We start from the raw sequence: 17,521 nt of genomic DNA, 5'->3' as shown, positions 1-17,521 counted from the left end.
CACAACTATCATCAATAATGGATTACTTTACCTGTCTCTCCCCACAGTGTGTCATTCTCATTGATGTCTATAGAGTAATCTCGTTCATGGTTTAAAAGACATTTTACCACCTAGAGAACAAAAGAAACAAGATTATGTCAAAGGGGAGAATGTTTATGTCTATTATCAGCTGTTTATCTGAGGACACCTTCATGTCTAGGTGTGTTTTACTGCTCTGCATTCCATCATTGAGCAATTTTAAAACAAATACAAAAGTACATACAAATTATATTCAGTCATTCTGATGTATTCAGAAATGTAACAGTGATGCCATACCAAAAAAATATTAAATTACTTTTGACCATTGGACAACCATTGTCTCACCCTCATTAAAGGCCAAATATATGGCTACTGCGCACCCTAATGTAAAGGTATATAGATATTAAAAGACACTGATAAGTTCTGGGGGTCTCTGAAGTGATCTCCCATATCCATCAGTTATAGCAATACAGTAAAAGGATTATTCATTTTAGTACATAAGTTCTTCTAATGACATCAGAACTCACTAATTGTAAGTAATGACATCAGATTCCTTATACAAACTGACATAATTTACAGGAGTTTGTACATATATTAACATCCTCTTTTTGGACCTTGCCATATGCTCAATTAGTTCATAGCAAACCCCACTAAACCCCAAACTATTACAGAGTAGAGAATGAGTATTTGCAAACTCAGAAAACATTGTTGTAGGTTATGAAGATTCATCTGTAAGTTCGACTGTATAAATTAATAGAGAGATAAGTCTGTTACCCAAGCAGTACTAAAACTTGAGTTTCATGCAAAATTAAGAGTGGTAACATGACCTGTGTCACATTATTATACTTATTAAACCAGAGCATTAGCTTGTATACAAAACAAAAGGAGGGGGGGGAGCAGGGCTGGGGGGCTGTAGTTCATATCCCGGCGGTCAATGCTGGCTCTGGAATCCTGACACCAGTTAGAATGCCAACGCTAGCATCCAGATAAGTATTGGGGTTAGGGGGAGGAATAGAGGTTAGGCACTAGGGGAGGGTTAGGCTGCAAAATAGGAGGGTTAGGGTTAGGCTATGGGGGTGGGGGGGGGGTTGGGTTTAGGCTATGGGGAGGGAAGGTAATGTTTAGGGGTAGGATACTTACCTGCAGGTGTCTGTATTCTAAACCTGTCGGGATGCCGGTGTCCGGAATCTGACCGCCAGCATCATGTACCCAACCCGGGAAAAAGGCTGGGGCAGAAGAGGCCCTGAGATTAGCTGACACAACTATCGTAGCCCATGTAAAGTTATCCAAATGTATATGCGATATTCCTAAAGCTTTTCCTTTTGGGAAGATTTGCAGGTAGTTTCACAACCAATGGTTCATTTATCAATTGATAGTGGAATTCAGTAGGTGTATAATTTAAATCAAGCCACATAACTTATGATACAAAGGTCTTACACACACATGGACAAATCTCAGTGCTGAATCAGTACAACTCAACATATTATACCATGTGCTAACACACTCTTATTTAAGAGGATCATAATGACCCACTATAAGTGACCAACTTGCAGGGTTCAGGAACATGAGAAGCAGATCTAGAATTCTTTATTCAGGTATTCATTCTCCATATGTATGTATTACCCTATATAAAGAATTAGCAATGTGTGGCTCTAGACCAGAGCCAACGTTGAACTGCAGCTCCCAGAACGTCATTTTATCTGCTCATTTAACAGCTGCACATCCATGTGCTATATTATGGTGTCTAACATCAGCTTTGGCTGTTACGTTAATTGTGAAGAATGAGGCATGAAAATGTAAAGCGCAGTAACAGGTCACCACCGTATGTTCTTACACTGCCCTGGAACAGCTGTACGCCACATGCAGGAAACTCAGGGTCTATACAGACATTGTTCTGTCATACCCCAAACCTTAAGCCTGATTACAAGGAAGTGGGGGCTTTCATTTCATGTGACCCCTGCCATTACCGACATACAGCTCCCAGACATTCCCCTGGCATTAATGTGCCAGAGGTGTACTCTGCATATCAGCATTAGAAGTTTATCCATGATCACTATTTGTTTTTCTTTACTTTCTCATAACACAAGGGGAAGATGTATATTTAAAAGTAATGTTCCACAACATAGGAAGCTACAACATAAACAAACAGTGCAATCTGGGATGACATTTAATTAGACACTTAATAAGTATAGCACATGTTTATGTACATTAGGAATTAATCAGTCCCCAACTCACGATGAAGTATTTTAAGGTACAAGAATTTTATTTATATTTGAAAGCTATTGAATATGTTACATTCTGTTCCTCCTAAGCTTTAAGGATTCTTTCTTAAGCTACACACTATTAATACCACCTATCCCATCCTTGGTTATTATAACTCAATGTGAAAAGGGTCTCTTTAATCTGTGCTAAATCTTATACAATCCGCCAAGATCTTCAAAACAAAAACCAGGCGTGTCCCGCTGAAGCCTATAATACAGAGTAGCTCCCACTGTATAATAATTATGTTGATATAATGACAGGCACAGTATCATTCAACAGAACCACATAACACAGTACACAGATTGCACATATAGCTGACAACAAAAGCTATACACATTTCAAAAACAATAATACAATTTACTGAACATTAACTCTATCCTGACCTCTAACCCCCTTAAATTGGATCTAGGCGACACATTTGCATATTCCCTCGGTACATCTGCCAAATGGTAATAGATTAATTAATATGTTCCCAATGACACAACTGTGCAGTGATCAGACACCTGCTTTCATTAGTATAACTACACTTTAATATGTTAGAATTATCCCAAAGGTTAGCACACACTTTGTAAAGTGTTATTAGAACATATAAGAGACAAAAGGTAAGAATGCATAACATGGTATGTGGCTCCAGTCCCTGACATAGATGGGAGAGCAGGCTCTGTACTTCCACATAAGCCTGGAGAATGTGCAGAACATGTGCTGCACCGGTAACACCAGGCCCTCCTATTTTATGGCCGTGCCCTAATAATACTGCTAAGCTTGTTTAGCTGGTAAGGCGGTGATTACATGGGAGCTCTGGGGCTATTGTATTCTCTTTAACTGCACCACACAACATATCAAATGATACATCAGCGATTTGTGAGAACTGAACTGTCAGCGTTCATAAAATGTCAGTCTCTGCTCCAGCTCCATTGTGAAATATGACCCTGTAGTAAGTAGGGGAAAATAAGAGTCATTAACCAATTGTTCTTGTGCTATAGCCCCATTTAACACCTCCATGTGTGGTTAATTGGGATTTACAAGGGACACGGCATCTAATGGACTCGTTACCTACAACACGGTGAAGGCGGTCATATTTAAGTCTGAGCAGACATTCATGAGAATGCAGTCTTTTCACTATCACGTCGTCACTGTGGCATAGGGTACTTTGCGTGCCCTGATAATAATGGCATTATTTGACTCATTTAGCCACACTCACACAGTGCATGTACAAAATGAAACAATAGGAATGTAGCAATACACGGCAGGACCCATTATTTCCGATTTGGGTACAATTTAAAGCTGCAACAAATGATAATTTGTTGCACTTTTAACTAGGCAAGTTATATTTTGTTTACCCAGAGTACAAAGGGATATACAATGTTTATTCCAGAGCTTCCCAAACACGGTCCTCAAGGCACCCTAATGGTCCAGGTGTTAAGGATGACAATGCTTGGGCACTTAATTAGTACCTCAGTTTTTGATTAAACCATCTTTGCTCAACCATGGATCTCCTTAAAAGCTGGACCCTTAGGGTGCCGTGAGGACAGAGTTTGGGAACCTCAGATTTATTCCAATAGAATTAAAAAAAAAAAGGTCTAGTAGTGCCATTTTGTGATGTCCTGATGCCATGAAACCGCTCGAGAAGGAATCAGCATTAATTGTTGACCTGGTGGCACTTGTGAGTTTGTCATATGACGAATTGAGGCTCCAGGAGCACAAACTAAGGGGTCTATGCACTAAGTCTAAGAGAGAGATAAAGTGGACGGAGAGAAAGTATCAACCAATAAACTCCTAACTGTCACTTTACAGGCTGCATTTGAAAAATTACAGATAGGAGCTGATTGGTTGGTACTTTATCTCCGTCCACTTTCTCTCTCTCTCCAAGACCTCTAGATGTTCCAGTAATGAGCCACAGACCATGAAGTTTGACAAAGTCTTATGAAAATAAGTGGTAGGGTGTAAGGACAAGTGGGATGTGAAGGGGAGTAGAGGGCAGATGATTACACAATACTTGTTCCTGTAGCTCAGTACACTACCCAAGAACTTCCCTGAAACTGAACTGGTTAGTATGGACTGTAGCATGCAAAACAAATATATGCCATTATATTATGTTGTAACTCAAATTACAATGGCCTTTTAATGTAACTGTTATCACGGTAAACATATGCCCTTCCTTTCTACATTATAGGAAAACTCATCTGGAGAATGGAGTACCAGGCATTCGGGACCAGAGACAGATAGTAGGAATACACATTGCTGATGAGAGCAGTACCTCTGTGTGTCCCATACTGGCAGCAGCGGTCAGGGACTGCTGGAGGGCGTGGGTTCTTCTCACATAGTTAGGCTGCTGGTTACAGGGCGTCCAGTCGCAGCTCAGTAAATACTTGAGGATATCAGTGTGACCTCTCAGGGCACTGTGCACCAAGGCACTCTGCCCTTTCTTGTCTATGTGATCCACCTGCATTAGACAACAACCAAGATATCTTTCATGTAGTATTTTACATAAAGCGCAGAAATGTTACATTGCTATTCACTAATACATGTAGTAAAGAAATAAAAGTACCAGGATGCATTATTGTTTATTTGCTTTTAAAACAATTTAAAAAAAGATATATGAATAGGTAACCTGATAACTATACACAATGGAGGCAGGCTTATTATGGACAGTACAAATTATTAATTTACTAAAGAGTTCTTTATTTCACAGGGGAACAAAGATGTCAGGATAAAGACAGAGCATGATGCCAAAGACTGTATCATAAAACTGGATAACCATGTCCATAGTAATCAGTTTACTAGGGGAACACTGAGCCTAGTTTAGATTTGGGAGTAAGACCAGCTATGAAGTGCAACTTTACATGTCGGTAAAACCATGAGTCATACCCCAGGAAGGAGCTTGGGGGGGGATTCTATGGCAGTGTTTCCTAGCGCTGATCCTCAGGGACTTCTAACACTGCATGTTTTCCATATCTCCTAATTGGTGCACAGGTGTAATTATTTTCTGAGTGATATTTTAAAAGATCCATAAGCGATGTGCATTACTTTACTTGTGATATTTAGAAGATCTGTAAAACCTGCACTTTTAAGGGTCCTGGAGGACTGGAGTTGGGAAACTCTCTTCTATGGGATTTAAATGTGCAGGCAAGACCCCATCTTATTCCTAACCTGCAATGTAAAATTCCAATTGTCCAGTATTTGTGCGATACATTTATTAACATTTATATACTGTCTGCATATTATACAGCCCTTTACAGATAATTGTTATTCACTCCTGTCTGCCCCCTGCCCTAGTGGAGCTTACATTCTACATTCCCTACTACACGAACACTCAGGGTTAATTTTGACAACAGCCAGTTAACCCACTTTTGTCTCTGAGTTGCGGGAGGAAACCAACAAAAACACATGGCGAACATATAGACCCCACAGAAATCTATAGCTTCCCACGCATAGGTATTATTTTGAAGTGTTTACATGATTTTTAATGCTGAGAATCTGTATGTGAAAGGTCTGGCCTATAAGAGTTCACTTTGACTTCATTTCAACATTGCCCAGTGTTCAGCAGGTATAACACTCATTCAGGAACTTAGTACACTGTACTGTAGGGAAGCTTAATGAACTACTTTAAGTAGATTTGTTTTTGTGAGTAATCTGTATCATCAAATTTTAATCATGGACTATAACAAAGATAGACAGGCTAACAGTCTGATGATCTATTAAATATAATGCATTTCTTTTAAGATCTCTGTGGTTTATATAAACAGGCAGTACTCAGAGATGGAACATAAAACAATACTGCTTTAAATATGTGGCTGACCAACACAAAGTTATAACAATATATTTAGTAAAAGTTGCAGGAGGCCTTGTACAGTCCATTAAGTACAGCAGGCGATAACCAGCATCACCAGCTGCCGGAATAATATTGCAGCCCAGGACGTATTTCCTCACTGAGTGTTATTACAGGAGGAAGTCCCAACATCTGTGGGATATTAGGGATCCAGTAACACAATGAAAAACAATATCTCATGTGCCATATAGAGCGCTAGTTCTACAGTCATAAGAAGTGAGCCTTATGCATAGTAATGACAGCACGTCTGCTATTGTAAATTTGCTGGACACTATAAAGAAATTAGTGTGAATACTATGACGACCGGATTTTTCTGGGTTTAATTTCTGCACAATTTGTACAACAGTGACACCTGTATTACACAGTCACAGCACTTTACTGTAATTCTTAGTAGGGTCATTTGATACAGCATGTTAAACACATTATGTTATATTAGACATAAGTGAAAGTGTCAGAAAAAAATATTGCTGCCACTTATGCCCTAAATAGAAGTACAGATGTGTAATTTTAAATGAGGATATACAGGAATCAAAATATTATTGGCATGTAAACTTACTATAATCAGCCAAACAGGTCTTCCATTTACCAAGAGACCTGTACACTACCGTACTTGTCATGTTTTTGTTTTATACCAAAAGACCTTGAATAAGTACACAAATCACTAAGCATCATGTCATCCCAAATTATTTCCCTCACAAATGAAATACAGAGGAATTCTAAAATCAACATAAGAGTTTAAAAAAAAATCAATTATATATAAAAGTGTCTACGTATCAGCTCTGGTTAGATCAGGGCTCGACAAATCCCGGGGACCAGGTCACCATGGCTACCAGATTTTGCAGTGAGGGAGGAAGCAGATCCTCATCACCTCCAGCTAATAATCGTGCCTATAGTATTGCGGTGTTCATATTATGCACAGGAGTGCATGTGCTGAGTGTCGCCTGCGGTGACTTTTGTGTCTCTGTCCATCCCGGCCTGCACTGACGTCTCCTCTCCATCCTGGCCTGCTCTGACCCTGCTGTCTGTCCCAGTCTACGCTGATCCTCCTGTACGTCCCGGCTGTTTACTATCTCCGGCTGCATAGAGCTCTCCGGTAGTAGGGTCTATGCGTGGCCAGGGATTGTGGAGCGGCTTCAGAGGGATAGTGGTGTGACCACGAGGGGAGGGTGTTTTGTTGTACTTTCTGGCACCACTGTTTTATATGAAATGCGGCCCGTTATTACTGGAGGGAGGTGGGTGAAGCAGGGGAGCTGTGCAGAGCAGTGAGGGGGCCTCCATGTTACTGTAGCCATTCAACTGTGACCATTTTGTGGACTAGTATAGTGTGTATAACAGTTGCATAACACACAGAGCTGTGCTCCTCACTCACTCACGTCATTTTTTTGGGGGGAGAACGGTGGTCTGGCTCCTACACTTTCATCCTGGCTCATAGTTTTTAGAAAAATTTGTCAAGCCCTGGGTTAGATTCACTGTCTGTCTAGGTCTATAACTTTGCCTGTAAGTGTAGTGTTTCTTACTCCACATATATCAGCCAGGACTAGTACATCATACTCTCTTGTTGTTAATTCATTTAAAAAAAGAAAAATACAGACAAGCCGCAGCTCGTATTTTACAGTAATATATATGAATTATTGTTATTAGGTACCTTTGCTCCTTTTTTGCAAAGAAGAGACACAATATTCAAGTGTCCGGAGGCAGCTGCGTAGCACAGAGGGGTCATCCCGCTTTCAGATGCCCCATCCACGTAGGCACCAAACTCCAGCAAAAGGCTGACCATTTCCTCGTGGCCGAGGTGAGCCTGCACGCACTGGATCGGGGCGTTGTTCAAAACCTCCGTCCTGTAGTTAACATTTGCGCCTGCCAAAATCAGAAGTCGGCTCACCTGCAAAGAGAATCAAGGCGTATATTCATTTTCATGCTGGATAAAAGGGATAATGTGTGCAGCTGCTGCAAATTACTTCTGCACTGATTCACCCAAAACCACGAACGCCATACATACTGTATAGAAAACCTCACAGGCCACATGTAAAACGTTTTCCTTGACACACGATTTAGGAAAACATGGTAGTTTATACATTTCTTCTGTCAGGCTTATGTAATATAGTATAGAAGTACAACTACAAAGTAACCTAAAGACCCTCTGACAGACTGATTGTTTACTCTTTACTTTGACAGTTTGGAAAGAAAATATCATTATGGTACTTCTTACTAGGGCAGGGGTACTCCACTCCAGTCCTCAAGCACCCCCAATAGGTCATGTTTTGAGGATTTCATAAATCATACACAGAAGCAGTAGCGGATTTTACCTAAGGGCTGTAGGGCTGCAGCTCCCCCAGTAAAATCTGCCACCTCAGTGGGCTAGCTGCAGTCCCTGACTGTACCGGTTACACTCTGTGACTGGCAGTGACTTTCCATTGGAACTAGTGCTACCTGCCAGTCACACAGAGGACAGGCAATTCCAGTGGAGGTGTTTTCTCCCCCTGGGAATGCCAGTAAGGGCTGCGATTAGCAAAGAGCGTGCTGCCAGTGGGAATGCAGTCCCTAGAAGCCGGTGTTATAAGCATGCATAGCGCCACTGCCACTCGTGCGCATGTGCCAGTGCCTGCCAGATTCATTGTGGCCCTTCAGTGTCTTTCCCCTCTTCTTCGGCACCCCCCTAATCCAAGAGGGGAGAAGCCGCTGCTGTACAGCAGAGTTCATCTATTTTATTTCAAAGAAAAAATAAATAAAAATCAGGAATGGCCCAAGGAGCCATTTCCAGCACTTTCCTGCCAATTATATTGAAAAACAAAATTTTGGAAGGAATAGGTTTTGTTTTTAAATATTTAACTGAAAATGTACTAGTCATCTACACACAGAGGAAGCAGCCATTTTGTGGCCTAAACAAATGAATATTCATGAGAATGTAGCCTATCGCCTACAACTCGTCAACTTGTAAAATCGCTGAGACATGTTATGATATAGAAAATTCACAGAAAACAGATAGGAAAATTGGTGCAGCACACAAAATGGCTGCCTCCGTTGTATATAGGCAAATACACGTTAATGCTCTGTGATGTTTGTAGCATTCGTCCATTTCTTGTGTTAATGTGGTCAGTAACGGGTTCCTTGTAAATGATTCATCTCGGTTCAGTGACAGAAGCATGAAGCTGCTTCCTCACACATTAGTAAATGCTGCTATGTAAATAAGTAATCTTCTTTGCAGAATCACTGAACAGTTATGAAATATAATGCAAGCTTAAACCCTACATAAAATAGGGTTTGTTTTCCTTTAAACATAAAAGTATATACATCTTTTACAGAACAGCAAAAGGTCTTGGTCGTTTTCAAATACAAAGCCTAATGGTAAATTGAATATGTAGAGCCATGCGGATTACTATAGCAGTCAAAGTAACCCGTCGAGGAGACTGATGGGTTTTCCACAGAGTTCTCAGTTTCACAGCTACACAGCTTGGCAGATACGGTTCATAAAAGAATGTGAAATATGATTTGCAAAAATACTTAAAAATGCATTTACTTTCATTGCTGCCAACTGTCTGTACAGAGGAGAAAGTGCAACCTTAAATATCTATATTTCCTATGGGATCCATAGGTTGGCCAGCCATCTACATTTCTGAAGTGTAAACGCATTTTCGTGCGTTATCCTACCAAAAAAATCACCAATTTTATTTGGAGCCAGCGCTGAAATGCCACAATTTTCTGACAGATTACGAAATATGCACTGGGTTCAAGGTATGCAACCTCCACCTGCCCTGTCAGACCGAATTATCGTTTGTAGGTGGACTAGAATGCGGCCATAATGGTCGGTCTCAAAGTGGGTGGTGATGCACCCAAATACTCTATTTTGAGTATATTTCACCTAAAAAATAAATATCTGCATTTCTAGCTGTTGAGAGACCAGTTTCATTGCTTATCCAAGCCAGTGACTTGTGATGTGGCCGTAACCATCACAAATAATTTGGCAGCACACAACTTTAATTATTTCCATGTTTACACTCTGTATTTCTATTGGACAGGTCTGCAATTGATAGAATTATTGCATACTAGCTGGGATACCCAGCATTGCCCGGTTGAAGAATGGATCTTGAAGTCCATCTACAGCCCTCATTTACAGGACAGAAATCAGTATAGCTTCCCAAATCACTGTGGTTTCAAAAAACAGTGCAGAAATCTATGCAGACCAACATTGGAGACCATGGCATATGAAAATGTGCTTGAAGAAAATTAGTAACCGTCAGTGCAGGTGCAGTGCGACAGTTGATCCCTTGACTCACTACTCTTCCGTTGGAGCTTTGCCTGCCCCCCACTGGTACATATAAGCCTGTGCCTGCAGTTCAGTGCAGTACATAAAGTACAAACAGGCAGACAGACACACACACACACACTTTCTCATTTATTATATATTTATCTGTGTAAGAACAAACTCCGGTATCCAAACTGAAGAAAAATAATGTGTGGAAAAGTGGATGAAAGCTCAGCTATAGGATTCCTGAAACGTCTCCTCAATCAGACATAGATATTAGACCAACACAAGCAAACCCCACTATATCCAGTGAAGTGGAATTCATCTATGTTTCCTAGTGAAAACCCTGCTTGTTTGGCTCAGCTAATCCGGCATAAACTTTCAACTGCTACAAATATAATCTCTGTTCACACAAACCAATGAACATGAGGAGAATACGCCCAGCCAAAACGCTGCAATTAACACACAGTTGGAGAGGTCTTTTGTAATCATAACCCCATATTACTATAATTGAAAAATGCTGCACTTGACAGGTACAGAATGCTCAGGAAGGAGGAATAAAAGTGCTCGATTAATGAGCCTTTCAGGGGTGGGAAAACTGATAGTGAAATGAGCTGAATGGAAACAGATGTAAAGCAGACTCTGCTGGAGTTTCCGTACTATACTAGCTGCACGCTCTGACTGAGGGGTCTATTTACTAAGCCTTGGATGGAGATAAAGTGGACGGAGATAAAGTAGCAGCCAATCAGCTCCTAACTAATTTTTAAAACTCAGCCTGTGACATGACAGTTAGGAGCTGATTGGCTGGTACCTTATCTCTGCTCACCTTATTTCCATCCAAGGCTTAGTAAATAGTGAGTGAGGGAATAATAATAAAATATAGCCCTTTACTTATACTAGGGATTTCAGTGGTGAGCAGCCCTACAGTACACAATATAGTCAACAAATGGCCTTAATATAGCTGGGAACTGGGAGGGTCTCACCATAAGGTGGACCCACCACCTATACACATTTGAGGTTTCACACCCTTTGGGAGTGAAAGAACATTTCACATTTCAATGCCTGCTGAAATTAGCTATGAGGAGAAGGCAGCACGTGGTAAAAGGGCACACAGTTGCCCTGCCCAGGCCTCCATAGGCTAAATATTCATCTGCCAGGAGCCAGTAGTATTGCTGAGGCAGAACGCACCACAGAGCTGTCTATAGTTCCTGGTTAATCAATAGGCTAGACTCACGTATAATGTCTACCTCCACTAACTGCAGGCAATGGGGTAGTTTAAATGTCACTTTACCAAACAGGAATGAACATCGGTCAACATTGTCATGTATTTTTCCCAATAATACTGTTTAAATGTATCAATAGATAATCTTAAGACATTTATTGTCTATGCCATAATCACAATGCTATGAAGGGGGGAATTCAATTAAGGGAGATCCGTTTAACTGGCCGAATCTGTGCAGCAGCCGCCACGCTTTACGGCAGTGGGACCTCACACAAAAGTGCTCGCTACCCCATAGGTTATCGAACACTCTAGTGCAAATCGGCCATTCGGCCAGCCGGGTTGCTGTTGTCGCTGTGTTAAAATGCTGTCAGTTGTCAGCAGCAACTCACACCCTTCGCCGACAATTGAGTTTCCCCCAAAGCCCCTTTGTGATCAAATGGTCAACATTAATAATTTACAGAAAATGATAGTCTATCTTGTATAATCTTAAAGAGAACTTTCCATGTACATGCGAAAATTCCATTTAACAATCGTCTGAGTTCTGCTAAATTGTAAAATACAAATCCTCTCCGTCTCCTCTTTTTATTAGTCATAGGCTTTTCTCCCTTGACCATGGTTTCTAAAACTGGGATCTGTTTCGGCTGGGTGGATTAACAGAGTGGAGACAACCCATACATTGTTCTAGCCATGAAAGGCTCAGTCGTGCTCTGTGAATTGTTACAGATCACGTTTGCCAATGTCATGTGTTGACCGCTGTACCAAGGTATTGTTTAGTTGTGTCCTCAGTTTCCTCAGTTGACTGACATCCAAAGAGCACAGAGCGCTTCCAGGATTGTGGTCCAGCTCTTTGTGGCTCTGTATTGCCAACTGGAGCGGAAAGTCAAGGCATCTTTGGAATAGCATCTTTGCAAAGTGCACAGGCAGCAGATTTTCTGTTGAATCATTACCTTCACATTTGGGGTGTACAAGTTCCTCAAGGAAGCTAGAGCCGCTGACAATCCGTCTGTGCTGTACCCAATCCACAGAGCCTGCAGGGTACTGGAGGATACCCCATTTTTCTTACTGTGTCCCTGAAATGGTGAATAAAAAAAAATAATTTCTATTAAACAGTTCCTTTAGGTTAAAAAAACCACATTGTATACAGACAAAAGCAACACTTTATATATTATAAATGTTTCATTAAAATGTAATGCAAAAAATATATATAATATACATCTAAAGCGGCCCACACAGAGAGCGATATAGTGGCCGATCCGACGGACTGGAACGATATCGCTGCTATATTGTTCCGTGTGTGGGTATGATATCGGCTAGTGTGCGCGCTCCCGTGGGATCGTTCATCGCTCCTCCAGATCTTTCATGTTGCCCAAGAGATCTGGAGAAGCGATGTACGATCCCATGCAGCGCTATGCAGGAGGGGAGGTGCGGGCATATCGGGTGGCCGGGCAGCGGATCGCTAAGTGTGTGGGGACCACCCGATATGTCGGCCATCGCATCACCGGCTAAACATCGTACCGGAAAGTTTCCTCAAGCTGTAGACAAAGTCTCTAAAACATAAGACTGTTTGAAAAAAATAAAATAAAATAACAAAACTAAGGACTTAATACTAGTAATAATAATGTAAATAATGTAATATTTGGTTAGGCACTGTGACACACAGAAAGCTAATACAGAACCCCAAAATCATTTTTGTTAGAGTGAGTGCAGTGAGATGTGTGGCTCTTTTAAAGGGTGTCGCTGTTGCTACTAAATTTTAAAGGCTATCACCATTGCTACTTCTAAAGTGTCAATTCGATAAACATTTCAATGGAAGTTAGGTTTTAGAGAAAACATTTTCTAGAGATCTCTTCCTACATGATGAATGAGGACGAATGTCCATAATTCTAGGAATATTCCTATCTAATGTCTCAATGTCTGTAGTTACCGGATTTGTGGTTGTTGCTTGTGAACAACATTTTGTAGAGAAAAATGTGCAAGACATTCTCCACTCCTGCTTTCTGGCCTTAGTGCATTTAATGAACTGTGCATGTAAAGATAATACAGGCCTGTGTGTTATTTCCAGCAGAAACCACCTGAGAACATAACAGGACGATGTGTACGCCCATTTTGCAGCACATGGTGAACGCAGAATTTCAGCTTTTACTATGAATTGAATTGCAGTAGTTACTATAACTAAGAAAAGTTGTTCATCTCCCGTTGCCCTGGGTTACAACATAGCTTTGTGTCAGATACAACTGTATACAGAAAGCAATTATGTGTTGCACCCCAGGGCAATGACAAGAGACCATTCTGTTTGAAGATATACTTTGCTTCAATCAGAAATAAGTCAGAAAGACAAATCAACGAATGTAGTAAAAGTCACAAGAGGACATGGACATGCCAATGTATTAAAGTCATCTGCAGGTGGAAAATGTCTTCATCATATGGCCCGCTTGCTCAAACAACATATCATATGCACCTAAGATGCATCAGTGTTGGTGGAGGCTGCATTACAGTTCACCAGCATTAATGTATGTTCTGTGTGTGCCATAGATCTCAATGGATATATGTATTAATGACTAATGGAAGCAAAACAAAATCCAACTAGGGACTTGTGTTGTTGAGGTTGTTCCTGCCTCCCAAAGGATTAGAGGGGGTGATTAGTTGACAAAAAAAAATAAAACAATCATCCATCCTTATTTATACAGTATATATTATATAACTATAAGAAATCAATTCAAATCTGTATACAAAAGACATGTATCAGTCAGCAGGGAGTGCCCACTCTTACAAACCACACAAATGTCCCACCCTAACCATGCCAGCATTCCAACATAGGTTAAAATAATAGATTTGAATTAATTTTTAATTTAATGGGATAATACAAAAATATGTGTGGGATGCAAGCAGAAACTCCATTTCTATATGTTGGATAAAGAAACTACAGAAGCTACCTTGTGTTGGCCAATCTAGTCAAGGATGGTCATATAGCCTGTGCAGACCACAGCCATGCGATCTATAGTTTTCCTGCAGTGGCGGAACTACAAGTGCCAGCCTGCCAGAAGCATTAGTCATGAAAGAACTGGAGAGCTACATGTTCTCTAGGCCTGTTACGAAGATACAAGTAGTCTTTGCTTGGTTATGTAACCCTATAAAGATTTGTACGACTTGTGCATTACAAGAGTGTCACAAAAGGTGAAATAAATGAAATAATAATAATACCAATAATAATAATAATATAAAATAAAGTACATTGGCATAAATTATACAAGGGCAATCCACTCCTTATTCTGCATGCAGAATCAGTACCTTAAATATGTGTGCTTTTAAAATATGGTGCCCCAGCTCCATAGTCTGTTGCCGATTTAATTTCCCTTCTTGTCGAGAAAACATGAACGCCAAGAGCGCATGGCCGCTTCTAAACAGAGAGGAAAGGGATTACATGTATTCAGTTTGTAACAGTCTCATATTTCCTATTGATACTGCTCAACAATAATCCATATTACAAATATAAAAATTGGCTCTTTTACAAGAATAATTCTGGAGTAAAAAGTCGCACACGGTGATGTCGGAGATGCTGTCACTGGTTACAGTAAATCATTCAGATCTACAATTTCCAATAATAATTATCTGCCCACTGGGGGCACTGTTCTATTGAGTCTACTGTACAGCAGATACTCATTTCACTTTGACAAAGCAAGCAGCATTGCCATTCACATAACCTATGTTTTTATATTATAACAAACATTCATGGGGGGTGGGGACACAAACAGGAAATGTGCTATATTTCCCATTTAAGACTAAGGGGTCTATTTACTGAGCCTTGGTGAGAGAAAGTTCATGGAGATAAAGTACCAACCTATCAGCTCTTAAAGCGACAGTCACTTTACAGGCTGTGATTGAACAATGACAGTTAGGAGCTGATTGGTTGCTACTTTATCTCCATCAACCTTCTCTCTCTCTCCAAGGCTTAGTAAATAGACCCCTAAGACTTCAAATTTATATTTTGAGGCTTTAAAAACCAGCTGCCAAATTTGCAAACACATTTTATGATGGCACTGGGATGGGCATATTAACAGAGACAATTTTTACCTCCCAGGCCTCGCTTTCTAGGATAATCCTGATTGAATAGATGCCAGTATACTCATCGTGCTGGAAGCTGTAACATTGCTCTAGTGATGACACAGTGACTACTCCATAATGGCCACAGAACCCAACTCCAGTCATAATGATTTCCTACATTAGCTCAAAACAGCTACAACAGGAAACATCTTGTGAACCTAGAGGGATAAGGGAACTGGCTAAACAGACTAACATTAAAAAAAAAAAAAAAAAAGTCAAACTTCTGAATCTCCTGCCCTCCCAGCCCGCGTCTTTCAAAAGGCACAAGATCAGGTTACAGTGTCACTCTTCTTGTGTGTGTTTACTAATCACTTTTTAGTCAGTATAGGTGCCGGATGTACTACAGGTTGAGACTCCCATATCCAAATATTCCGAAATACGGAATATTCCAATTACGGAATATTTTTAGTATGACTGAGAATGTGAAACCTTTGCTTTCTGATGGTTCAATGTACACAAACTTTTTTTAAAGCACAAAATCATTAAAATACAGTACAACAACATTCAGGCTGTGTGTATAAGGTGTATATGAAACATAAATGAATTTCATGTATGTACACAAACTTTTTTTTGATGCTCAAAATTATTAAAAATATTGTATAAAATGACCTGCAGGCTGTGTGTATAAGGTGTATATAGAACATAAATGCATTCTGTGTGTATATTTGGGTCCTATTCCCAAGCTATTTCTTTATGGTATGTAATTATTCCAAAATACGGAATATTCCGTTATCCAAAATACCCCTGGTCCCAAGCATTTTTTATATGGGAGACTCAACCTGTATTTACAAATGTACTATTACAAGTGCAATCAACGTCTTATGGATCACCTCCTGCAATGTTTATTAAATGCACTGCTTTATGTTGGTGGTATTCGTATGTGCTTATTTACGTATATTTTTAGCTCATCAGTCAAACATTATTTACATTGCCCTGAAACATTAAACAACTCCACTCTGGTAATCTGATGTGTGCACAGCTTTATATAGGGAAGAGGGGTATCTCAGGGTACCACAAACCGCTCTGCCTGATGATACACATAAATGGCTCTATAGTAAGGACAAAAGCCTGAAAGATGCAGCAATGTAGTCCGTAAAGGCTTCAGGAGGGTATGTGCAAGACAATACATCTTCTAATTATCTGAAGTTACCCCTTTAAAGTAAACGTCAACTTTTTTTTTTATTTTTTTTTATAGGCATATTCCCTGATTTGATGAAACAATTGCATTGCACACACTGTCAGTCAGTGATTCCTACCTTCCTACTGTGGAGGGGCTGCCCAGGCTGCAGCAGCCCCTCACCTTCCGCTGTCCAGCTCCTATTCATTACGCATCAGCTGCAGTCCCTAGAAGCTGAATAAGGCTGCTGTAATAAAAGCAGAAGAGGCTTCCCATTGGAATCACTCTCTCTGCTAATGGCAGTCTGGACTGACAGTGGGAGAAAACACCTGTCTGAGTTGTGATTAGGAGAAATCGCTTCCAATGGGAAGAGACTGCTAATTCACGTAATGGCCGGGACTGGGGGCTCACAGAGGAGTGGTGGATTTACGGAGAAGAGCCCTAGACTGCACACCTTGAATATATATATAAAACGGGAGGGGCTACCTGCTGAGACTATTGTTTTAGACACAGAAAGAAAAAGTACAAGTGCACAACTCCAACATTACCATTTATATATATTACACTTTGTAATAACATTATGCAATAAATAAATAAGGTTTTAGCATAATCATGGCCACGGTTATGGGCCGGAATCGGTATCGATTCCCGGCAGCACCTGGCCGACAAAAGCAGAGTTCCCGGCAGCGGAAGCCCGACAGCGCTGGAAATCCCGATGGTCGCTAAGGT

General features: G+C 40.5%; 1 protein-coding gene across 3 annotated transcripts in view; it reads right to left on the bottom strand.

The window, feature by feature from the left end:
- Nucleotides 1-17,521, bottom strand: part of TANC1 (tetratricopeptide repeat, ankyrin repeat and coiled-coil containing 1) — a 233,035-nt gene that overhangs the window by 45,214 nt on the left and 170,300 nt on the right. For all 3 annotated transcript variants that reach the window (XM_088474775.1, XM_088474776.1, XM_088474777.1), the window contains exons 14-18: nucleotides 14,863-14,971; nucleotides 12,522-12,644; nucleotides 7,755-7,991; nucleotides 4,538-4,723; nucleotides 32-110 (exon numbers count right to left, since the gene is read on the bottom strand). In XM_088474775.1, the coding sequence (XP_088330901.1) occupies nucleotides 32-110; nucleotides 4,538-4,723; nucleotides 7,755-7,991; nucleotides 12,522-12,644; nucleotides 14,863-14,971 (734 nt within the window). The remainder of the gene's footprint in view (nucleotides 1-31; nucleotides 111-4,537; nucleotides 4,724-7,754; nucleotides 7,992-12,521; nucleotides 12,645-14,862; nucleotides 14,972-17,521) is intronic.

Source organism: Taudactylus pleione, unplaced genomic scaffold, assembly GCF_031769625.1.
Source record: "Taudactylus pleione unplaced genomic scaffold, aTauple2 ptg000156l, whole genome shotgun sequence".
In the NCBI taxonomy this organism is placed as follows: domain Eukaryota; kingdom Metazoa; phylum Chordata; class Amphibia; order Anura; family Myobatrachidae; genus Taudactylus; species Taudactylus pleione.
This window is presented reverse-complemented; position numbering and strand designations above follow the sequence as displayed.